Source organism: Spermophilus citellus (genome assembly GCF_964194105.1).
Source record: "Spermophilus citellus genome assembly, chromosome: 8".
In the NCBI taxonomy this organism is placed as follows: Eukaryota; Metazoa; Chordata; class Mammalia; order Rodentia; family Sciuridae; genus Spermophilus; species Spermophilus citellus.
Genome location: NC_138189.1, coordinates 528,636 through 553,291, shown reverse-complemented (window position 1 = coordinate 553,291; position 24,656 = coordinate 528,636). Strand labels below are relative to the sequence as shown.

The following is a 24,656-nucleotide window of genomic DNA, read 5'->3' as shown; positions in this document are numbered from 1 at the left end:
AGAGGACGCAGGTGGCTGGCAGGGCCCTTGCAGCCCCTGGCTGTGGTCCAGGCAGGACCAACACCCTCACCCAGGACTGCACTCCTCAGGACAGACCCCTCGTGGCCCGAGGCTCCTCAGCCCAAGCATGAGCAGCAGTGCGCCTGGCCCTGTGCGGCTGAGCCCAGGATGGTCAACCTGGTCAAGGCAAGGTCGGGGTCCACCTCCGAGTGGCCAGGGGACCCAGACCCGGGACCCTCCTGCAGCGAGCAGCCTGGGCCCAGCACCCCACTCACTGCACTCCATAGACCCTCCCGGTGCAGCCGCCAGCCCCCAGGAGCCCAGCCTCCTGGCCCTACCTGTCTCCCAAGCCAGCCCACTTCATGGGGTCCAGCCTCACAGCCTGGGCCTGCTCTGGTGTCCATTTTGTAGGCCAGGTCCTTGTCCTGCCCAGGGACTGGGCGGACCAGTTCCCATGGCTGACACCCAGGCGCTCGGGACACCCTGGCTGGTCCCTCCCTGTTCGACATTGGACCCCCGTGTCCCTCAGCCACATCCATGCTGTGAGGGGCCCCTGCCCTGTGCTCCCTCCTCTGTATCACAGGTCTCCTGTGTCTCCATCTTGGGCCTGGGGTTAGGCTTTGATCCCTTGCTGGGCACTTCCACAGGTCCAGGGGTGGAACTGACACGTGCCCCCTCATTTCCGCCTCACACAGCACCCTGTGCCCAGGAGTCACCTCGGGCCCCTCCCTTGGGGACAGCTGCAGACTGGCCTTCAACACCCCTTTGAAGCCAGGAGGGCTGGGAGGGGGAGCGGTCACACCCGAGGGTGTCAGACCCAGCCGTCCTTTCAAGTTTGCCGGCCTTCACAGGCAACCAGCTTATCGCTGGCCGGGACACTGCTGGAGGGAAAACCAGGCCTGGCTCCACACCCTGCACACACACTGGCCACCCCCCGTGCCTGCCAGGACAGCTGCCTCCTGAAGTCCCTCAGGTGCCCCTGGACCCCGCCTGGCCTGGTGTGGGGGTCACCCGGAGGACACAGCTGCATCCCCTCTTCTGACCCCAGCTTGGACCCTCAGGGAAGGGAGCACTGTGGCATAGACACGCACCCTGCCCTGTCTCATAGTCCCAGGCACTGACCTTCATGGTGGCCAAGGGCACTGGGGCCTCATCCAGTGGAGGGGTTCAGGGGACCTCTGCTCTGGGCTCCCTGTCCCCTCCCAGGGTCCCTCGTCCCTCAGCCCTGGGCCTTGAAGTGTCCTGACCACAGCCCCCACCCCACGCCCCAGGACCACCCAGCCTGCAGTGCGTTCATTCCCCCCAAGCCTGGGAGCCCCCAGAGGGACGGGATGTCTGGTGAGACAGGTGCTCAGGGCAGGTGTGGCAGCACATGGGCAGCCAAGCCCCAGGGTCCCAGCCAGGGGAGCTGGGCTCCAGTACTGTCCCCCTCAGAAAGGTCATGGTCCCTGCCTCCTGCCGTGCCCAAGGCACACAGGCTCAGCCTGTGCCCACCATGTCCCAACTGCGTCTTGTACTCGCAGGCAGCCATAAGTGTCCTAAAGGACCTGGGGTGCTAGGGCAAGGGGCACAGGTGAAGTGCTGGTGTGCACCTCTGCCAGGGGGCTGGGGCAGCAGCCAAGGTGTCCTTGTGGGGTGGCAGCAGGGTCCAGCCAGGGTCTCTAGGCTCATGGCAGAGGCAGCAGCCAAGGGGGGCTTACCCCTTCAGGCAGCCAGAAGAGGCCGATCACAGAAGGGTCTTAGCCCCAGGGCAGCTACTCAGGGGGCTGGAAGGACCAAGGGTCCCGTGAGGGCAAGGAGGGGCCTCCCCCTTGGGATCTCCCTGCCCCGCATAGCACCTGGCACAAACTGACCAGGAGCTGAGGCCAGCCCACCACCTGCGATCTCTCCCCAGGACCCCAAAGGGCCCAGCCAGGACTGGTGAGAACACAGGCCCTGGGCCGGTCTGCCCTGCTCACCAGGGCTATCTCCTTCCAGTGAGGGCCTGGCCCAGCTCTGTCACAGGCCTGGGGCTGGGCTCTCGGGTGCCTCCCCTCTGTCTACTCCCAGAAGCTCACTGCTTCCCACATGCAGCTCTGCACGGCCCCCCACCCCCGGGGTCTTCCCTTACACCATCCCCCTCTCCAGACTGAAACCCGACCAGGCAGCGGGCGATGCTTGTCTTATCTGGACAACATCTGCTTGTCACCAGCTGCGAGCCGCCTGGAACCAACCTGTGCCCTCATCGCCATGGCCAGGCCTCTCCAGCATCTGCCAGCCAGGCACACACGGCTCCTATCACCATGGAGTCAGGACACCCCTGTGGCTTCTCCCAGGGCTGGCCTGTGTGCTCAGGACAGCAGTGAGTATGGCCGGGGGCGGGGGGGGAGGGCAGAGGAGCAGGGACTCTGTCCTAAGGTGCATGGCGTCCACGTGAGGGCACACCAGCACCCACCAGCCCCCCAGAGACCTCACACATTCCAGTCAGCCTCATTCCCCTCGAGGGCACGGTAATGGCTACAGGGGAAGCCTGACCACTCTGGCCAGGCAGCCCCTGCACACCAGAACACAGCCCTCCTGATGGCCACATGGCCAGACTGCCCCTAGGACGGGGGCAGGGTCTCTTCACAAGGGGCTCTGGACCAGGGCAGGCAGGTGCCTACCTCCAGGGTGGTCCAGTGGACTGGAGCCTGCTTTCCCAGCAGAAAAAGGGACTGTCACCACTACCACAGAAGTGGGGGGCACTCAGTGACCTGGGCCTGGCCATGGAGAAGCCCCAGGGAAGGGCAGCAGAGAGAGCACCTCTGAGTCAGAGGTAGGGTCTGGCCCGGGGCGGAGCGGGCACCAGCCTGAGCCCCAGGTCCCACACTGCTGCTGGGCCAGCCTGGTGAGCCCCAGGAAGGCCTGCCCACACCTACCCCGGAGGAGACGCGCGGCCAGCCCAGGCAGAAACAGCACTGAGGAACGGGATGCACACGGCTTTAACAAAATAAATTAAATATACGGGGCTTCAGCTCAGACTCTACATGAACTCACAGAGGCCCGGGCTGCCCGGGCAGGGCTTGTGGGTTTGGACACCAGCATGGCAGCAGGCCAGGCCAGGGTCCTGCAGCCCAGACCTCCTTCATCTAAACATAAATATCAAGGCCCCTTCCCTCTGGCAGTGGGGGAGCACGGCACGTCCCCCCCAGCCCCAGCCTCCCCCAGCTACTCCACCCACCAGGCCAGGGTGCTGGTGGATGCCTGGGCACACAGGTGGTAGAGGCAGGGACACAGGTGGAAGCGTGGGAGAGTGACGCTGGAGACCGTGAAGCCCTCCTCACAGGGCAGGGAGAGTCCTTCATCTACTAGCCACGGCCACATGTCACCACGGTCACAACACCCCGGTCTGCCAGGACTCGTCTGTGTGTGTGTGTGTCCCCTGGCGTGTATGTGTTCCATGGTATGTGTCCCCTGGTAAGCCTGTGTCCCCTGGTGTGTGTCTCCCCTGGTGAGGATGTGTCCCCTGGTGTGTATGTCTCCCCTGGTGAGGATGTGTCCCCTGGTCTGCATGTATGTCCCAGGGTGTGTGTGTGTGTGTCCACTGTCTGCACACATGTCCCCTGGTGGAAGTGTTCCCTGGTAAACCTGTTTCCCCTGGTGTGTCCCCTGATGTGTGTCCCCTGGTGTGTGTGTCTCCTGATGAGGATGTGTCCCATGGTGTGTATGTCCCCTGGTCTGTACATGTGTCCTGTGTGTGTGTCCCCTGATGCGTGTATCCCTGATCTGCACGTGTCTCCTGGTGTATGTGTCCCCTGGTAAATGTGTCCCCTGGTGTGTGTGCCCCTTGGTCCACACGTGTCCATGGCCTGTGTGTGTCCACTTGCCAGCATGTCCATGTGCGTGGCCAACGTGTGCCTTGCGCAGGGCACCAAGGGTGCTGCCTCTCTCCCTCAGTCCTGACCTGCCTCCCTCCGGCCTCCCTGCCCACCCGGGGACACAGCCTTGAGGTGGCTGCTGCCTAGCACTGGTAGTGAACGTGCTGGTGGACCTTGCCCTCCACGTGGGAGTGTGTGTGTGAATGTGTGTGCGTGTGTGTGTGCACGTCCGTGTACAGCCTGGAGTACAGCTTGGGGCCAACTGCCGGGCCTGGGCCCAGCAGGTGCTGGGGGGCAACCGGGGGCCCGTGTTCTGCACACAGCCCAGCGGCCGGGGCAGGCAGGTCCTTGTCACCACCACTGCGGTCCCGAGCTACCCCGGGGGCACGGTGCCCAGGTGCCAGAGGCGCAGGCACGGGGGCACAGGGTTTCTTCTTGGCCTGGCAGAGCCACAGCAGCACAGTGCCCAGGATGAAGACAGCGCCCGCTGGGATGCCGATGACCACAGGCCACGGCAGGCTGATGGCCGAGGACGAGGGGGCCACAGGTGGCCCCGGTGGCTTGGGGTCTGCAAGAGAGACCGAGGGAAAGGCTGGAGAGGGGAAGGCGGCTGTGTGGACAGCTCCCCAGGACTTCCCAGGTGGCAGGGCAGCCTGTGCCGGGGACGAGGGAGGGAGCACCCACCCCAGGGGGCCGCGCGGGGGGCTGCGCACCTGGGAGCACAGTGAGGAAGGCGCTGCGGAAGCTGTAGCCCATGGTGTTGGCACCCAGGCAGATGTACATGCCCGCGTCCTCCTGGCGGGCCCGTGAGATGAGCAGCTTGTTGAGGTAGGAGCCGTCCGGCCGGGACCACACGTCGCCCGTGGGCAGCACCAGGAACTTCTGGCCGCCCACGTCGATGGTGGAGTTGTGGCGGCCCTCGGCCCCGTACTCCACACGCTTCAGCCACTGGATCACGGGCCGCACGTCGCTGCGCACCTTGCACTGGAAGGAGGTGGTGCCCCCGAAGTCCACTGTCGTGTTCACCGGGTGTGTGCCCGTGAGCACAGGCTTGGAGCGAGTACGCTCTGTGGCAAGGACGGGCAGTTGGCGTGGCTCCTTGGCTTGCTGGGCCCCACCCACCACCCTGCCCGGCCACACTCACGGATCACATCCACCTTGTAGGTGGCATTGATGGCGCCTGCCCTGTTGGACACGCGGCACGTGTACTTGCCGCTGTCCTCAGGACGCAGGTTCTTCAAACTCAGGGTCCACTTCTTCTTCCTGTGCTCACTGGCCTCCGGCCGCATCAGAGCCTGGTCATCTTTCATCCACATGATGTCAGGCCGAGGATGCCCACTGGCCACACACTTGAGCCGCACAGAGCTGCCCACAGGCCGGGCAATCACCCGCCGTCGCATCTTGGAGGGCTGCGTGAATCGGGGTCGCGCTGCGGGGCAGGGCGCCTGAGGTCAGGGGTGGTACCAGGAAGGGCATCACCCTGCCCCAGGCAGATGGCACCACCCTGCCCATACTCACCCCACTGCTGGCTGGTGGGGTCCTCCTGGCCCCCTGAGGAGCTGCTGGGCCCCAGGCTCTCCTTCCCTGGGCCGACATCATCTGCAGAGAGAGGGGCCCACAGGGGCAGGTGAGGGGACGCCAGAGCCCCACCAGGCCTGACACGCCCCAGCTGGGATGCCCTGGAACCCAGGCGGAGGCCTGGGCACACCCACATCAGAATCCAGGGACAGCTGGGCAAGGGCCCCCGCCAGCCCACTGCTGCATGCAGGTGACCCCGACAGGCATGGGTGTGTCTGCAGGGCCTCCCCCCAGGCTCCAGGGGTCTGCAGGACCAGGGAGAGGAGGGGTGGGCCCAGCCAGCAGCTGCGGTAACCCTAGCCCACATCAAGGGGCCGAGGGCTTGGTGAGGAGACGTGGCTGACATTCCGCCTGGTCACCGTCCCCTCTCTGAGGACAGTGGGGGTGCTGCGTGGCATTCCCACTCCACCACCAGAGGCGGCCTGGGGAGTGCCGGGGACAGGGCGGGCTGAGGAATGTCCCTCCACCCGCCTGCAGCAGCAGCCGCCTCACTGAGCCTGGGACCCGAGGCCAGGCTGCCAGGCTGCCACCCGGGATGGTCACTGAAACAGGCCCGCCTGGGCCCCACACCGGGGGCCAAAGGGGGGGGCGTGTCTCTGGGACACCTGTCCCTTCCCCAGTGCCCAGGCCCCAGGGGCAGAAGAGAACAGAAAGGCCCTTTGCTTCCCAGCGGCCCCTCTGAACTCCGAAACCCGATCCTCAAAGCCCTGACCACGCCAAGGCACACCCTGCCAAGCCCAGGGCCCGTTGGTGGCCCTTCACTGGGGAGGACCACCGCCTGGGGCCTCCCATCCTACCCCTGATGCCAGAGGAGGGGCTGAGGCTGGGCCTGGGGATCAGAAGAAGGTCCAGGCTGCCTGAGGCAGGCTCAGCTGGTGGCAGCTCAGGTCCTCCTGGGTCCTGTCATGTCCCGGTGGGCGGAGCGCAGGCTGAGCGAGCAGGCCAGGGCAACACAGGGATCTGCTGCTCAGGGCCATGCTGGCTCACCTGCCCAGGTGTGGCCCCCAGGCGTGACTCCCCAGCTCTACCATGCCCTCCTGCACACCCCCAGCCCGACCAGCTCTGGCCAGCCACGACCTCTGGCCCATGCTAACTGACCCATCACGATGAGGGTGTAGTTGACGCTGAGGCTGCCGAAGCCATTGGTGGCCTTGCACACGTACACGCCTGCGTCCTCCGCCTCCACCTCCTTCACCTTCAGTCCCTGGGGCAGTACCCGGAAGCGGCTCCAGCCACTGTGGATCGTGCGGCCATCCTTGGTCCACATTGTCAGAGGTGGTGGGTCCCCCTCTACTGGGCACTGCAGTCGCACAGTGCGGCCCAGCCGGGCCACCTGCCGTGGGACTACCTTGTCTGCCATTCTTGGAGGGCCTGTGGGGACCAGAGGGCTTGGTCAGGGAGGGGCATGTGAGGGGACAAGGGCACTCCCTGCCTGGCCCCCACCTGATTCCACTCAGGAGTTCCAGTGAGGCCAGGAGGCCCCAAGCATAGGCCTCCTGGACCACAGTAGCCGACGTCCACCAGAGCCCATGGGTTGTCCACCCAGCTCCTGGCTGGGGCAGCTTCCAGCGCCCAGGAGGAAGGGTCCCTGAAGGGGTGGGCAGAGCGTGCTCAACAATGTACACACCCAGAGAACAGGGACAGCTCCTGGTCACAGGGCCAGGAGCCAAGGTCCCCAGGCCAAGAGGATGGAGTCCTGGGGACGGGACAGCAGGTGGAGGCTGCAGGCTGGGCACCTCCACCCTGGGGCCAGCCAGGCCTGGGCCAGGGCAACAACCTCACAGCCTCCACACCTGGAGGGCACAGGGGTCAGCTGGAGTTGTCACTCACTAGAGAGCCCAGGGTGCCCAAAGCGGTCACTGCTCTGTGTGCCAACAGCAGCAAGGGTGCCACAGGCAGGCTGCATGCCCAGAGTTCCTTCTGCTGCCCCCTCTGAGTTCATGGCAGCATCAGGAGGCCCAGTGAGCCGCCCCTGATGTGGCATTGCAGGAGGGGCCCGAGGCAGAGGACCAGGCTCCACAGGCCACCGCCCGTGAGAGAAGCCACCTCCTGGGCCTGGTGCCCCTTGCTGGCAGAAAGACTCCCACACACCCACCCCAGCTCAGCCTCCTCCCCACCCACCCAGTCCCACCCAGGTGCCTCTGGGTTAAACTGCGGGAACAGGTGACCACTGGCTAGGGATGAAGGTCCAGAATGCAGGACCTGTGGGCATCAGAAACATGGGGCTACACAAGCACCTCTGGGAAGGGAGCCCAGAACCAGGACCACAGAGGCCGGGGACCTCTGTGTATGTCACTCTTCCAGTCATCTCCCCCTCTGCACCCCTGAACAGAAGACACAGCCGCTCAGGATGAGGGTGTCCACCCATGCTGTGGCTACCCCTGGCCAGGCGCATCTCTGGCACCCAGGTTGGGCTGTGCCCAGAGGCACCAGGAGGAGGTGGCTGTGGCAGCAAGGACCAAGGGCCAGTGCGTTTCATGACCAGCTGACTGCTACAGCCTGGGGCGTGGCCCAGGCCCCACGGGCCTCCCCAGATGGAGCTCTCCTCCTCTCCACAGTGTGGAAGCCCAGGGGAGGGGTTCCCAGGCCACACAGCAGCCCTGAGGAGGCGGGGCGGGGTCCCTGGAGGAAGCTCTCCTGCCCACAAAATGGCCCAGCCCAGCCCCTTCCTGCCTTCCTGGGACTCTTCTGGCCCACCCCTTGACATGGGCCCCTCCCACGGCACCCCTCCTCACCAGCCTCCCTGGTTCCCCTGCAAAGGGAGAGATGGCAGAGGTGGGAAGGGGCTGCCAGCTGCCTGCCCACTCACCTCACCCCACAGACCACCCCTGGCAGCACAGTCCATGCAGTTGTCTCAGGGCCCCAGAGCCCACAGCTCCCAGTGGGAGGGGCCGCCAGGCCCACAGACACAGGGGCCTTCTGAGGCCCCGCCCCAGCCCTCGCAGGGTCCCAGCCCCATTCCCAGGAAGACCCTGCCCACCACCTGTCACTATCTGAAATTCCACCATTCACAGGGCTCCCGGGCTACAGGACAATGAAGGAGGGGCCAAGACCCTGCCCTGGCCACCCCAGCTGGCCCAGTGCCCAGGGTCTCCTGGACAGACACCACACACAAGGCAGCACACACACATGTGCACATGCATATGACTGCTAGAAAGAGCCTGGGCACCCCGGGAGCTGCCCAAGGCCAGGCTGCTGCACAGCCAGTATCAGGAGGGTCCACCCAGCCCCAGGCCCTCCTCACCTGTCAGAAGGAAGAAAAGCCTGGGGAAGGATGCATGGATGGGAAGGAGCCCAGAGGATGAACGGACAGACCCCTGCCTACAGTCACTGCTGAGAAGAGGGGCAGAGCCAAGTGACCACCAGATGGCCGGAAGCATGGCCCCTAGGGCCAGTCTGCACACAATCCTGGGGGATAGGCTGGCGGCAGCCTGGCCAGAGGAGCCAGCCTTATCCTAAAGCAAACAGCAACCCCCCTGGCCCTGACCCTACCCACCTTACCCTGCAGGCGAGGCCCGCCTGGCAGGAAGCCTGGCCCCCCAGATTCCTGGGAATCATGTGCCGGTAGCATGGCTGCCTCGGCTCTATATTTAGCTCAGGAGACACAAGCCTCATTGTTCCACCTGGACTGGCTGGTGGACCCACTCAGCCCACAAGGAAACTGAGGCAAGACCTGAGGACCCCAGCCAGCAACGGAACTGACCACCTCACGTTCTGCCTCAGGTCAGCTTGGTTGGGAGACAGCCCTGGGGCAGGGGCTGGGGTCCAAAAGCCACGCCAAGCCCAGCCCCAGGCCCTGCTTAAGCGCAGGAGCACCTAGCCTGCCCAGCCTCCTGGCGAAGGCCCCAGGAAGGCCCAGCACAGGCAGGAGGCAGAGGCTTGTGCTGGGGTAGAAACAGGACCCGGTGCTTCTCCGATGAGGACAGTGGGGACTGGACATTGGAGTGTCAGGCCCTGCTCCAGCACGGGAGACAGGAGGGTCTGCCCAGGATAAAACCCACCTGTGAGGCCCACACCTAGGCCCAGCAAGGGTGAGCAGGGTAGGCACGCACACCACCATGTCTGCGGGGACAAAGGCCAGACCCGGGGGAGGGCTGGCGCCTGACCCCACTTGCTGGAGCTGCCCAGCCACACTCAGAACCTGGAGGCTCCGCTCAGGTGGGGCCTGGCCTCCAGAGCCAGGTCAGCCTCGCCCCCACCTCTGCAGAGCTGAGCCCAGCCCGGCCAGGTCAGCTGGGATTCCCAATCGACAAGTCGACAAGGGAGCTTCCAGGCAGAAAGCCTGCTGGGTCCATGTGGGAGCCTCCCTTGGAGGGCAGACGTGGCCATAGCATCAGAGTCAAGACACCTGACCAGGCCTGGGGGGGTAGCCAGGGGAACAGGCCCCCCTCCAGCCCCAGGAGAGGAATGGGTTCCGGACCATAGAGCAGTCCCCCACCCCAGGACCTCACCTGAGAACCTGGAGCTTCCCTCCCAGAGAGGCTGCTCTAGGTGTGGGCATAGGGGCCTCAGACACCATGGAGGTGTGAGCCTATGAGACCCGGCTCAAGCCCAGCTTGGTACCCAAGAAGCCCTGCACAACTCCAGGAATTTCCAGGCTAGAAAAAATTCTCTGGTCAGGCAGTGGGCCTAGCTGCGGGGTGGGGTCAACCAGCCAGAAACCTGTGGGCCCCTCCTAGAGAAGAAAGTGGCCTGGTAGGGGACTCAGGAAGCTGAGGAGAGGCAGGCCCACCCTGTACCCAGCCTCTAGAAGGGGCCACAGCACAAGCCAGCCCAGGAGGGCTTCCAAGGCATCTGCCCCATGGGATCAGACTGCCAGGTGTGAGCCTCTGCAGCTGGCACCTCGAGGCACTGCCCTGGCTCCCTCATCACCCATACCTGGGGCTCCAGCTCAGGAGTGAGGTGAGAAGTCCTACATACAAGGTCCCCAGGGCCAGCACCCACACTAGGAAGCCACTGCCTGGACAAACAAGAGCAGGGCCGTCCCCCAGGAGAGAAGGCAAAGGTGACTATCACAGGCCCAGCTGCCCATCAGGTGTCTGGGGCCAGGTTCTACCCATCCCTGAATGGCCCAGATACACATGGGTCACACACACACACACACACACACACACACACACACACACCAGACACATGTGCACAGCCCAGAGCCAGTCGTCAGGAGCCCAGGACACCCTGGGGGCTGGACCCACAGGATCTGCTGCTGAACTGGTAGGACCCGCAGGACAGGTGGTTGCCCCAGAAACCAGGTCATTCTGGGCATGGCAAAGGGAGGCTGTGCCCAGCAAGCTGGCAAAGTGGTTGGCCCTTTCTGCTGCCCAGCAGTGGCTACCAGGCAAGACAGTAGGCATGTGGGGGCACCCTGAAGATAGTGCCTAGCCTCCAGGTCTGTGTCCTCCCGGGAGCCTTCGGCTGGCACATCTGTGGGCTCTGGGCTCCCAGAGACTTTTCCTTGACACACTGATCCACACACAGAGTAGGTACCCATGTCACCAGATGGGCCACTCCCTGGAGGGGATGCACACACCCTGCCCACAGCGTAGTGCCACAGTACCTACCCAGGGAATGTCCCAAAGAGCCAGGCAGTCCCAGGCCCAGGCCCAGACCTCAGCAGGCCCACCAGACAAAGAGCCACCCACCCCTTTCCCCCCATGCCACAAACATCAACCAGTCAGGCCACATCCTAAAATTCAGGCCTCCTATCACAGCCACCCAGAGGGGCCTCACCTCCTGCACAGCCCTGACCCTTAGCCCCAGCAGCCTCAAACCTCAGATGTGTCAACAAGGCTATTTCCTGAGCACAGACTTCTCGGACAGAGGTCAGATGTTGAGCTGATGTGCAGTCCCCTACGGGGGCTCTCAGCTCCCAGATGGGACCAGGGAATCCCTGGGGCAGTCTGGGCATATTAGTTACCACCAGCCCAGGTCCTGCTCACGTGACCAACTCTTCAAGGACAGGCTGAGGATGTGAGGGTGCCAGGCAAGCAAGCCATCCAGGCAGGGATTCCCTGGGTCCCTGAAGGGCGTAGGGTCCTGAGCACACAGTGCTGCCTGCCGCCAGTGTGTGGAAAAGGGCTGGAGCCCCACAGTCACCTGGGAGCCAGGTGGATAGGCTGCAGGGAGCAGAGGGACACTGGACAAGGAGCCCAAGTTCCCTGAGGGGCCCCTTAGGTTGTCACCATGCCCTGAGCCTGGGCCTCCCCTGCTTGCTAGCCCTGCACACAGACGAGGGCAGAACAGGGCTCCCTTCCCACCCACTGCCTAGGGCCCTGTCAATGTCTCCATAGCCCCTGGCCAGCTCACATAAATCTCTCAAGGAATAAACTCTCCAGGCGGGAAGAAGAAGGGTCCTGCTCCCTGCCAAATGGGAAGCCCTCTACACAGCCCCCAGGCTGGCAGACACCAGTCTGGCTGAGGCTGCCTCCTGTTCTTGAGGGACACACCTCTCCTAGGCCTGCCTGGCCCCACCCCATGAACCCCTTTCCACTCCCATATCCTGCTCTGCCCCCCACTCAGCCATCCTGGGCTGTGGATGCCTGGGGCGGCAGCACCCACCCCAAAGCAGCCCCTACTCTCCTCCACCAAGGGTAGCCAGGCTGGGCACTGTGAGGCCTGGCCAAGAGTATGCAGTGACCAGTGCTAGGAATAGTGGGTGGCAGGCAGGGGAGGGCATCCTCCAGGTCTAGGTTTAGTGGCCTGGGCACACCTTTTCCTCCACCCACTGGAGGGGGGGGGGCGTCACCAAACAAAGCCCAGAATGGGGCAGAACCTACCAGCATGGGCTAGGCACCAGGCCGTGCTGTATGGCAGGCAGGTGGTCAGCAGCGTGGGCAAGCTCTTGGGGCCACGGCCCACTGCCCCCAGCACCGTCAGCAAAGCCTGAGCTGGGGGCAGGCAGCCCGGGGCTGGAGGCCTCAGCTGGGGAAAAACCAACATTTCCCCAGTCAGGGCCACGCACAGGGCAGGCAGGCTGAAAGGCAGCTCTGAGATCCCGGAGGCCCACTGACTCCCGCACAAAGGACAAAGAAGCCAGCCAAAGGCGACTTTGTTCCCGACCCCCCTCCCCTGAAGGGGACAGTGATTCATTTTCCTTCACAGGAGTGGGGCCCAGATGTGAATGGAGAGGATGGCCCGCACCCCACCCCACAGTGCCTGGGCCCTGCTCCCACACGCCCGGTTCAGACCCAGCTACACACTGGTCAGCCGCTGCCTGGACAGGAGGAGGCTTCCTGCAGCCAGGCCAGAGGCAGAGGTCAGCACTGCACACCACACTGGCCATCACCCATCTGCCTCAATGTCCATTGTCCATAACACACCAGCCCTGCAGCATGGGTGGCCACAGCACCATGGCCACTTGAGTTCCTAACTCTGACATGGGTTAGGACCAGCTTGCCCGGAGCATGGCAGCTAGATCCACAGGGCAGGGAGTGACCCCAGGGACCAGCTACTCAGTGTCTATCCCCCAGGGTATCCTTGCAAAGGCAAAGCAGCACTTCTCAGAAGGCCCAACTGGACTTCTTTCACAGCTGTCTGTGGAAGGTGTTTCACTCCAAACCTTGGAGTCCCCACTGCGAGAAATAAAATGGAAGGGAAAAAGCCAAATCCTATCTTTTTTCAAATATGAAAAAGCAGTCTAAGACAAACCCAACAAGATTGTGAAACTCGGGGCAAAGGGGAACTTTTAAAGCAGAATCTGGATCTGGAGATGTACCCAGTCCAGAAACTGTGCCACCCCAGGGAAACAGCTTTCAAAACGGCCTCACACCACGTCCACCACGGTTCCACTGAAGGTCCATGCTGGACCTGCTCCTGAGGAGTGGAACACACAGAGGACTTCACCCCTGCAGTCCAGGCTGGGCCTGAAGGGAAAGTGAGCACCACTCAGGAAACACAGTCCTCCCCACCTCCACCCCAAACCACAGAGGCCCTTGCCTTGGAAAGCAGCCCCTCCTGGCTCCCTAGGCTGCCAGGGCCAGATGTGAGGGGCAGCCCCAAGGCCGTGGCCAAGGGGGACAAGGGTAGCAAGGGTGGCCCCTCAGAGTCCCTCAGCAAAGGGGCAAGCCCTGTCTACCCACCACCATCCACCAGTCAGCCTCAAAGTCTGGCCAGTAACCATGGCAGGACAGAGGCCTCCAGAGCCTCTCTGGCTGAGTGGTCAGAGAACAGGCAGGTGCAAAGATAGGGGAGTCCAAGCAGATAAAAGAGGAATCCAAGCCTGGGCCACTGGCCCTGGTGGGGCTCACCCGGCATGGCCCGAGTACCCGTGGTGCCCTGGGCAGTGCCCAGCCCTGCCCCTCCTGGGCAGCCCCCACCCTCCAGCCAGCCAGTCCCCAGCAGGCGGAGGGCGGGGGGGTTGTACGGTGGCATAAGGCCCACCTGGGTCAACGCCCGCGCCCGAATGTGGCCATATAAGGCCAGGTTGGGCTCCGTGCGCTCACTGGGTGGCGGGGGAGGGGTGCAAGGCCTCAGAGGACTGGTGGACAGAGCAAAGGACGATCCTGAGTGGTCAACACACCCAAAAGGCTGGCCTGGCTACAGTCCCACCTAACCATGGGGGAGGCCAACACTGCCCTCCTGATCCTGAATATGGCGGGCAGGAGTCTGCAGACATACAACAACCATCAGCCACAGATGCCCCTTGCAGGGGCAGGTCCTGGGTGAGACTGCCCACTTGGACATCAGATGGATGAGGCTATGCCCAGGCCACTGTGGGCCTGAGCTACATGGGCAGTGTGTGACCCTGAAATCTGTGGTCCACAGGTGTCTGCCTCAGGGTCCACCCTGCTGTTCTGCAGCCTCCCTCAACCTCCTCACTGCTCCCATCTTGTACTGCTTGCTGGGGGCCACCAGGCCCAAGGCAGGGCGCTGGGCTGACTGGGAGGCTAGGTCAGGAAGAGTCCCAGATGGCAAAAATGTCACCAATGTCTCCCATAAGATGGCCTGACAACTGTGAGGATCTCTACAGATTTCTCAGACCCAATTGTGTGGGATGTGGCCACAAACAGCCCACTCCCCAAGAATCCACATGGTGACTAGCTGCCCTCTACTGCAGGTATGTGTGGAAATGCGGGGGGGGGGGGGGGGACCGGCGGTCGTAAGAGCCCACCTGGCCAGCAAGCCAAGTGAGACTTGGACCCTTCAGGTGAGCTAGGGGTACCACCAGGGTGAGCCTAGGGAACCCCAGGGGTAAGCTGAGGTTACCAGGAGGGTGAGGGGGCCTGGTAAGGTGGGGCAGGCAGGGCGGAGCAGCGCGTGCCAGGCGGGCACTGTGGCAGGGTTCAGGGCTGGCGGGAAAGGGGCAGCGCTGCAGAGACCAGGGCGCGGGCTGGGCGCCAGGACTCACCTCGAGCTGCGGCCGCCGGCGGGAGGGCCCCAAGTAGCAGCGGCGGCAGCAGCAGCAGCGGCAGCGTGGGGCTCGGCAACATCTCGCAGGTCTCCACTAGGGTGGGGGCGCGGTCACCGGCGCAGGGCCCAGGGCCTCGAGACCCTGTACAGCCGTGGGTCGGGGTCTGGCCCCCCTCCGAGCCCGAGCTCCAGGCGGAGGAAGTTCGGCAGCGAGAAGCTGTGCGTATCAAAGGCAGACAAAGGGTTTACACTAATTACCGGCCGCCCCCACCGCCCCCTCTCCAAACACCGTCTGGATTCCTGGCGCTTGTAACTGGGCCCTGCCCGCGGGACACACAACACCGAGGGCCCCGCAGATAATCGCCTGCGCCATTAGCGGACAAATTTGCGCTGGGGGGCCCACATGGGGTGCGGGGGGGGCGGGGCTCAGGGCAGGGCCGCGGCCCGGCCCCCGCCCCGCACCCAGATCACCACCGCCAGTCCCTGCCCGCACCCCGCCCCTCCCAGCACGCCCACCCGGGGTCCCCGGGGCGCGGCAGGGCTCACCTCGGCGTGGCTTGGCGGTAGGGCGAGCGCGCGGCGGGCAGCGGGTCAGGGCCGGGCCCGCGGACAGCGCGCCACGGTCATCGCCGCCCCGGGCGCCGCATCCCGCCCCCCGCGCCCCCGGGCCCGGCCTGGGGCGGGGAGGCGCTACCTGGGCGCGGGTGACTCGGGCCGGGGCCGGGCTGGGGCGCGGGGTGTGCCGTCCGGGTCGGCAGGCAGCGGGCTAGGACGTGGGGCGGCGGGGCGAGGGGCCCGGGGCGCCGCGCCGCGAGGCGTCCTTCCCTGCGGGGCTTTGTCAACTCTCCCGGAGCGAGCGCCGAGCCCGCCGCGCGCCCCGCCCCGCACAACTTCCAGCCAATCCACGCGCTCCGCCCCGCCCAGCACCCCCCCACACCCCGTAACTTTGCTCCAATCCGCTAGCGCGCTCGCTGGGCTACAGGCTTAACCCTCGCGGTGCGGGCGGGAGGCTCCCCAGGGAGCGCCCTGGGGAGCGCCCCGCTGAGCCTATCGCGCCCCCAGCTCCCCCGCGCGGCCTTGAGCGCCACCAGAGCTGCCCAGGGCTGCGGCGCCCACCCCACACCGCACCGACCCGCGCCCGGGTCCGAGTTCCCTCTGTCGGGGAGCTGGCCCTTGCCGCTCCATCTCCAGTCCCGGCGATCCTCAGCCCGGGAGGAGGCGACCTGGACAGCCACACGGAGCTCCCGGGTCTGGAGTGTTGGGAGGCGAGGTGTCCTCAAACTACGCTTGGATGGGACAGGGCTGACAAGTCTCCAGTGATGCAGGTCAAAGAGGTCCTCCCCCAGATGCCTGGCTTTACCTAGTGCCCTTACCGGGGCAGGTAGGGTCCCACAGCCCCCTGGAGGCTTCCCTGCCATTCACCAACTAAAGATAGTGATCACAAGGACAAGAACAATGATAAATGGGAGGAAGAGGTGAGAGACACTCTTTTGTCCTCTCCACCAGGCAGGTGTCTTGGTGTCCCCTGGTACCCATGAAGAAACAGCCTCAGAGAGGACAGGTAAGTTACCCATGACTTGACACGGTGCAAACTCAAGCCACTCAGCTGCACGTACTCAGCACAGGCACTCACTGGCTCCACAGCCTCCCCACCTCCCTCCAACAGGGACTCCCTTACCCATCCCTTAAATTCTCTCTGGCCTCTCAGGCTAACTCCCTATGGTGTCTCCTCCCATTACCTTGTCACAATCAAGACTTTACAAAGTGTTTCCTGGCTTCCTCAACACAAGCCCATCACCTCTCTGAGGGCCTGGAAGCCTGGGGCCTACCCACACAATGTCTCCTGTTCCTCCACTCTGACCAAATCACCCTCTGCCAAGGGCCTTCTCCATGCTCCAGGGACCTCTGCCTGCTGCTCTTCCCTGAGAACCCAGATGAGAACAGCCTCACCTCTCTGGGCTCAGAGGTCCCCTCTTCCAGGAAGCCTTCCAGGGAAGACTGAGCTGGGGAAGGCCCTGCAGGCCATTGAACTCAGCCCAGAATCCTACCTCTGGACCAGTTTGGCAAGTGGTAGGTGGGTGGAGGCAAGCCTATGGCACCCTGGGTTAAGGTCTAGGTGCCCATGGGGTAGTCCTCCCAGGCATGTAGGAAGCCAGACTGGCACCCAAGGGCCCTATCTCAGAAGCAGTCCACAGACCCTGCCTCTGGGGCACCTGAGGACTGTTGGGCTGAGGCTAGGTCTCACAGACAGGTGTTCCAGGACGAAATGGGCAGGTGAGTGGAGAGGTCTGGGCTAGCATGGGGTAGGGCTAGACTTCACAGGCAGGTTTGTGAGGAGACACAAAGCGTGAAGAGCTCCAACAGGTGTGCAGCTGCTGAGGCCAGGTGTTCCTAAAGTTGGCTGTGAAGTGCGGGGAGGTCAGAAGGAGGAGGTGGCCCAGGGGCGGGAGAGGTGAGCAGTGGGGAGGGATCACGGACAGGTGCAGCAACCACAGAATGTGTGGGAACAAGTGCGCCTGCGCCCAGTCTTCTGTCCCCCTGGCGTTGCTCACGGCCCGCTTCTCCCGCCCACTACCCCACCTCCGCGCCGTTCCTCCCAGTCCCATCCCCTGACCCTTACCCCTCACCCGCCCCCTGCTCCTCCAGCCCCTCCGCCTGCGTCCCGCCGCCACCTCCGGCCCCTACCCAACCTTTCCCCAGTACCAGCCCTCCCACCCCGACTGTCTCCGGCTCCCCGCCGCCCGGCTTCCCCCAACCCTGCCCCTCCCTTCCCCTCCCCTTCCGCCCCGCCCTGCCGGCGCTGGCTCTGGCGGCGCGGGGACCCGCTGCCCTCTGGCGGAGACGCGGGGCGCGGCGGCTCCCGGGGATTCGGCGGCCCCGCCCCGCCACGTCTGAGTCGGCAGCCCGCGCAGGGTCCGACCCAGCCGAGGGCTCCTGAGCCCTGGGCGCCGGAGCCAGGAGCTGCGCGCGCTGCCACCTCCCGCGACGTGTCGTTACTGGGCCCGGAACAGGGAACCTGAGTGGCCTGTGCAAACCCTGCCCCTTTAAAAGTGAAACCTACTCCCTGGCCTGGCGCCGGGTCGCCATCCGACCCCATTGCATTACTGAGTGGCTTGCGTGAGTTTCTGGCTCCCACCTGTCTGCGCAGGTAAGCCCCATAAATCTTAATTCGCCCCTCATGTGACCCTCATTCTACAGGGACGTGCTGGGCCCTGGCTCTGCGCCAGGCAAATGGAGGGCCAAGCCCCTGAGGGGGTGGCCTCTTAGCAGGTGTAGGGGCTGGTGAGAAAAGCCAAGAGGGCCAAAGAGCTTGGAGAGAATGAGAAGCATCAGGGATCAGATCATACCACTGTCCTCTGGAAAAAAATGTGAAAGCTGCTCCAGACATGGGTCTTTGGCAGCAAAGGACAGTGGCCCAGGAGAGAAGGGAAATCAAGACTGCCTGCCCCTACCCTGCTCAACCAGCAGAGCCCAGATGGGTGGCAGGTGGAGAGCAAAAGGCCAACCCCCAGGGCCACTCAGGGGAGGGAGGCTCCTGAGGACAGCAGGAACAGGAAGAAACACCTAGGCTGGGAGAGAAGCCCTTCAGGAGGAGGGAGGGCTGTGGTGCCAGAGGGCACCTGGGGACTCCAGACTCAGAGTAGGGAGAAGGTCTTGCCTCACAGCAGGGAGAATCACCCTGGACCACAGAGTTTGTGCCTCCAAAGGAGGCTCGAACACAAGCTGGGAAGGGTCACACAGTTGCATGTAACTCAGTCCAACCCCAGAAACACACACAGGATCCAGGAATCCAGAAAATATCCAGCACATGCTAAGTGCCCCGTAAAGACAATCAGACGTGGAGATAAGCAGGAAATCAACCCATATTAAGGGGGAGCTCAAGCCAAATTGACCAGAGTTGACAGGCAGAGGTTAGACCAGGTGAGCACATCACATGCATCCTGAGACTGCTTTCTGTTTGTAATGCTGCAGGAGAGACACGAGGGGACGCAGAGACAGACAAGAGTGTGAAGCTTCAAAGTGAATTTCCACAAGTGGAAACGAAGTGCCTCTGATAAATAAGACAGATGGGACTGATGGCAGGCTGTGAAAGCCAGGCTCGCCACACCTGCCTGCGACAGAGCCCGTCCAGTGAGGCAGAACAGCTGGGGAGAGCGGGCATCGCAAGCTGCGGAACTCCCAGCACAGGCAGAACCAGGTCCCCACAGGAGAAGGCAGAGAGGTGGGGAAAGGAGAAATCCTTAAAAAAAATGGCCAGAATTTTCCCAAAGGTGATGATTGAAAAACAAACCGACAACCAAGAAAGGCTGACCAGACCTGAGTGCAGAAGAAGTCAAGTAACATCAGTATCAGGATGCGGAGAACCAGCCCAGCGGAGAGCGCCAAAGCAGCTCTGAGGAGAGGTGCCTTTTGTGCAGACTGGCAAAAGATGCTCCTGCAAATAACCCAGGCAAGGAGACACCTGCGTCTTCAGCACCCAGAAAAGAAACCTGCCACGCCACGTGCCTGGCCAGCAAAGATGCCTTTTAAAAACAAAGGTGAAGCCAGGACTTTTTCAGACATCTGAAGCTGAAAGAATCCATCCCCAGCAGATCTGCAGCAAGGAAGGCTAAAGACGTCCTTCAGGAGAAGAAGGTAATGCCAGATGGCACCTGAATCTGCACGACTTGAGGAGGCCTAGAAACGGAGACTGCACCAGTCCTGGAGAGCATGGCCTGATTGAGTCTCTGTAGAGACAGATGTTTAACGCAAAAGAAACACGGGTACATGAAAACCTCCAACATAGACTAAAAGCAGAAAGAGGCTGGAAGAGATAGAGAAGAAGTGCCTGTGAGGCCAGGAACACCACGACCGTCGACCACGGCACATGGGCATGCTGCAGGAGGCCAGGCGTGGGGGTGCAGGCCTGTGGTCAAGCTGCTCGGCAGGCTGAGGCAGGAGGGTGGGTTATCCAGGAATTGAGGCCAGCCACACAGTGAGACCCCATCTCAAAAACAAAAGCTGTTTTATATCCTAAAGCATTAAAATAACAAAGAATTTCAGCTAATGGGGCAAGAAAGGAAACCAAGTAATTAAAACATTAATCCAAAAGAAGGCAGGAAAAGAGGGAAAAAGAACCAATGAGTAATCAGGATAAAAGACAGCAAGATGAGGAAACTGTTAGGCGCACATACATTCAGGGTAAACGTGAATATTCTAAACATTCAAATTAAAAGGTGGAGGTTGTCAGATTGGGTACAAAAGCAAGACACAGACAGATGCTGCCTAGAAAAAACACACTACAATACAAAATAGGTAAGATGAAAGTGGGTGGAAAGATATACCATGTTAACACCAGGCAGAAGAAGTCGAGGGCAGCCAGAGCAGAGAGCATTTCCAGAGACAGCAGGACTGTTCCATGGGGATAGAATGCTGAAATGTCAAAGGACTTCCACACCCTAAATGTGCATGCACCAAACAGTAGGCAAACACCACAGAAAGAAACTGGTAGGACTGAGCAGAGAACTGGACAGTACCCTTGCAGTACCTGATCAGCAGGTGGACAGGATGGGGACATAGAAGAAACAAGCAACAGCTCAGCTCCTTGACCTACTGGTGTCCACAGAACCCACCACCATTTTCTGGGCACAGCCTCAGTATATTTAAAATGATTTGAGTCATTCCAAGCATGTTCTGTGGCCCCAGTGAAATTCTGTTAGAAATCAGCACAGAAGGGCCGGGTGTGGCTCATGGCAGAGTGCTGGCCCAGCACACCTGAGGCCCGGGTCCCTTGCTGAAAAACCAAATCAAACCAAAGTGGAAGGAAAGGATAACATACCAAAAACTGAGGGCCGGGCTCCATGTAGTGAGTGGATGCTCACAGCACTCAGTGTGGAGTGTGAAAACAACAGGCTCCAAACCAGCGGCTTAGCTCCATCCCAAGACAAGAGGACCATGGGAGCAAATGGCACCCCCACTGAGCAGGAGCTGGGAGCCTGTGAAGTTGTGGTCAAGGTCAACACAGCAGAGAGCAGAGAAGCTTTGGAGAAATCAGTGACAGCAAAACGGACTCTTTGGAAAGATGATAAAACTGACAGATCTCTTACAATCAAGAGCAGCCAGAGCAGAGAGTATTTCCAGAGAGGGGCAGGCAATGACCCTGATTTGTGAATGCCAAGGCCAACTGCAGAGAATGCCATGGAATCAAACCTGGACCCAAGAGGCAGCATTCCCAGAGTCTGAACACACAGAGTGATACAGATGTGCATACCAGAGCCAACAGATGTGGCAACTAGAAGAAACGACACCCATCCTGGAAGACAGGAAGACCAGAGCCGGAACAGCCGCCTATCTATTAAATAATCTGAACTTTTGCTTGAAGAAAGCAGGAAGCCCAGCCAAGTCTACTGAGAGCCCAGCAAACACTCAAGGAGTCAACAGCAGCTCTGCAAAGGAAGAGCAGGACCACTGCTCGCTCCTGGGCAGCAGTGCAGACGCCAAACCCAATGACCACAAAATGACATCTGTCATGAACCAGTGCATAAAATGTTTTATTGCAATTAGTCAAATGCAACAATATGAAGAGGAACACTGCATAGTGATCGGGGGGGGGGGGTGTCCAGGGCTGTAGCATTGGCTTAATTATGAAAACCCACTAGCACAGCTGGCCACATCGACGGACAGGAAGGTTGGAACAGGAATCTCAGTGTTACAGTAGAGGAATAAAAAGACACAACACTTCCTCAACCTGGAAAAAGGTCTCTACCGGAGAGAAAATTAAAAATCCATCCAACATCACATGGGAGAGTAGATACTGGCCCTTCCCACTGACATCGCAACCATGGTGTCTGTTCCTGGCCAGTGCAGTGAGGGCAAGGGAAAACATGACCCATGTGGAGAGGGGCAGGCAATGACCCTGATTTGTAAATGCCAAGGCCAGCTGTGCAGAGAACGCCATGGGATCTACAGGACGCCAAGAGAACTCGAGCTCTCGCACGTCAGGGCGCTAGACCCTCACACGGCACCCCTCAGGAACAGCAGCAAGCGACTCCCAGGCGTAGCTGGGGAGCACAGGAGTCTGCATGTTCAGTGGAGTGACCCAACCCTTCCACCCGGCATTCACCACCCAGAATCCAAGGTGCAGGGCCACACGACGGGCACCCACGTCCAGGGCCACTGCCCATGTCGTGCCCTAGCCGGAGCCAACCCAAGGTGTCAGCAGGAGAAGGCAGACACGTTGCTCCCACCCATGGCACTCTCGCCGACTAGGGGGTGGGTCTGCGGAACTCAGACCACAGCGAGGACCGTGTGGCTGCATGGCAGCCAATTCACAGGAGAAGGCTGCTAACTCCTGGGTTCTAATGCTCCTCCTGCCTCAGCCTCCTGAGGAGAGGGAACCACAGTGTGGCCGCTGCACCCAGACACTAAAGGTGCATTGATCTCTGGTGACAGAAAGGGGCCGGAGGTTGTGGAAATGGGGAGGGGTGAAAGGGTGAGGCAGGAGGATGGAATGGCCTAAGACAACTTTGGGGTGATGGGAAAGTCATCTGGATCAAGGCTGGGACTCATGGGTGCCTCTGTGCCCCGAGCCAGTGCGCCAAGCAGCCCCCGTCAGAGGCCTAGAGCTTCAGAGCCCTGTCCCAGAGCCCCATTGTGGCTGAGAGTCTGTGTCCCCAGCTTCTGTGCTGAGCCCTAGCCCCCATGGGATGAGAAGAGGAAGAGACATGAAGAGGGACGGGGCACCATCCACAGGCCGCAGGGTGGGCCTTGAAGGGCCCAGGATTGCTTCCTCAGCCGGATGTCCAGCCTCCGCAGCTGGGGGTGGTTGATGCCCGTCTCTGAAGCCATGAGTCTCTGCTGCTCTGTGTTGGCAGCCTGGCTGCCCAGGACGGACTCTCTGGTCAGTCTTACCCACAGGGCTGTGTATGTGACACCAGACCTGCCTCACGACTGGTCAGGGTGTGTTCTAGGCTACTGGACAGGACAGCAGGTTGAACAGACCCTACCAGCTGTGGGCTCAGCCCCGAGCCCCAGAAGACATGTACCCTGGCCTGAGCTGAATCTCTGCCTGAGACCAGAGAGGACACTGGCTTGGGGGCTGACGGGTGGTACATCTTTCAGGTCTCCCACCTGGAGACTCCTGGCCTGCTCAGGCCTATTCCCACCAGGGCCATTGGCAAAGGTGCTGCCTAGAGTGTTTCTGTTGTCTGGGGAACACACCCCCCCACTCAGCAGCCCAGGTAGTCAAGGCCCACCCACAGCCTCTGTGACCCCATAGGCCCTGCTCCTGGGGCCTTGGTATTCAGCTTTAGGATAGGGAATCCTCCAGGCTACATACTAGGTGCCACAAAGGAATGGGCAGCAAGAGGCCCCCAGGCACAGGTCCAGTGCTGCCCACAACTCCTGCTGTTGCCTTCCCCACCTGGGCTGCTGCAGGGGGGTGTGCACTGCCCACCTGGGCCCTGTGGGGTCTCTGGGAATATCCTACAGGTGTCCACCAGGTGGGACGCCCCAACAGAAGGTGCAGGGAAGCTCCAACCTGGGGCTGGGCTGCCTGGGGTCACCCTGAGAGGGCAGCACAGGCCTTGTCCTGGTGGCCCTGGCTGAGGGCCCAGGAAAAGGACGATATGCAGACCTTGGGCTGCACCCAGGCCTCCGCAGCCCTGGGAGGGTGTTCCCTCTAGGGCAGCCCTGCAGAACTGCCATGCCAGAGTGAGACCCCACCCACAGTCCCAGCCAGTCCTGGTGAGCCATGCAGGGAGGTGGGCACACCCATGCCCAGGCTGCTCCTGGCCAGCTTAGCTCCTCCCTGGCCCTCTCCGCCTAGCTGGGCCTGGAATCACGAGCAACCCAGTACTTATGAAGGGGGCTCTCAGGCCAGGTGGCTCTGGGTGTGAGGCCAGGGCCACCCTGCAGGGGACCAGTCTCAGTTATCAGTGATGCTGGAGGAAGTGCAGGTAGAGGGACGGTTGCCCTGGCAACAGGAGGACTCCCCAAGAAAGAAGAAGTGGAGTGCGAAGGGGCAGCTGAAGACTGGGGCTCCAGGGCCACCTGTGCTGCCAGGTGGGCACCCAGCTTAAGGCTGGACCTGCTCACCTTCAGGGAAAGGGGGGGCAGCCCCAGGAGAGAGCTTGTCTGTCCCCAGGCAGCCACCTGAGGAGGGTGCCATCCCTCCTCTGCCCCCAGTAAGGCCAGGAGAGAGGGTTACAGAAAGGGAGTAGGTGCCAGGCCTTGGGGCTCTCAGGAGCCTTGTGGCTGTGCAGGTGGAGGGCCACCGCCTCGCCACCTGAGCAGTGCGGGCCTCCGGCCTGGGCTGATCTGAGCACCTGGAACAACAAGGGGCAGGAGGCCAGAGTCCTGCACTTCAGGGCCACTGTCATGGCCCAGGACCAGCAGCACCAGAGCCTGACAGAGGGCCGAGTCCTCCTGACTTGAACAGGACACCAGCACTTCCAGAGTGAGATGCCTTCAGGGGCCTGTGGCTTGGAGACCACGAGAGACATGAGAGGTCCCTAGAATGACTGATGGCAGCCGGTAATGCTGGGACCCTGATGCCCCCATGGCTCCAAGGCCTCCCACCTGAGCAGATCCCTATACCTGAGCCGGGTGGAGGGGCGGGTCCCCGAGGAGGACCTGGAAGTAGTCTCTGGCTTAAGCCACAGTGTAGTAGTGACTGCCTGGAAGACAGGGCTCTGAACCACTCCAGTCCCCTCCCAGAGACCATGTGACTCAGGGCTCAGAGTGGGGCAGGGCATCTGCAGCAGCCCTATGTGGAGGCTGTGGGCTTGTGGACACTCTGGCCGGGCCTGCGCTCGTTCAGGAGGCAGAGTGGGGCCTCCAGTGGGCCCCAACTGGCCGGGCGGTGGTTGAAAACTGGAGAATTGCAGCGCCTAAGGACCTGGCCCTGGCCTGCAGCTG

General features: G+C 62.1%; 1 protein-coding gene and 1 long non-coding RNA gene across 3 annotated transcripts; one reads left to right on the top strand and one right to left on the bottom strand.

The window, feature by feature from the left end:
- Positions 1-2,937: 2,937 nt before the first annotated feature.
- FGFRL1 (fibroblast growth factor receptor like 1) lies at positions 2,938-15,661 on the bottom strand. Its single transcript, XM_081303499.1, has 7 exons — positions 15,306-15,661; positions 14,758-14,976; positions 6,513-6,785; positions 5,355-5,435; positions 4,981-5,265; positions 4,550-4,903; positions 2,938-4,404 (listed from the first exon to the last, which is right to left on the bottom strand). The coding sequence occupies exons 2-7, from the start codon at positions 14,837-14,839 to the stop codon at positions 3,980-3,982; spliced, it is 1,500 nt and encodes a 499-aa protein (XP_081159625.1). The 5' UTR covers positions 14,840-14,976; positions 15,306-15,661; the 3' UTR covers positions 2,938-3,979.
- Positions 7,566-24,408, top strand: LOC308654302. 2 transcript variants are annotated; one of them, XR_014023210.1, is made up of 3 exons: positions 7,566-14,466; positions 16,266-16,320; positions 18,732-24,408. It is a non-coding gene; the product is annotated as an uncharacterized lncRNA (long non-coding RNA). The 2 variants fall into 2 exon arrangements; XR_014023211.1 differs by having other exon boundaries at positions 16,266-17,907.
- Positions 24,409-24,656: the final 248 nt, after the last annotated feature.

Coding starts and splice junctions, on each gene's coding strand:
- FGFRL1 (XM_081303499.1), bottom strand. CDS start 14,839: ATGTTGCCGAGCCCCACGCTGCCGCTGCTGCTGCTGCCGCCGCTGCTA. Junction 5,436..6,512: donor CTACACCCTCATCGTGATGG/GTCAGTTAGCAT, acceptor CTCTCTCTGCAG/ATGATGTCGGCCCAGGGAAG. Junction 4,904..4,980: donor CTACAAGGTGGATGTGATCC/GTGAGTGTGGCC, acceptor TCCTTGCCACAG/AGCGTACTCGCTCCAAGCCT.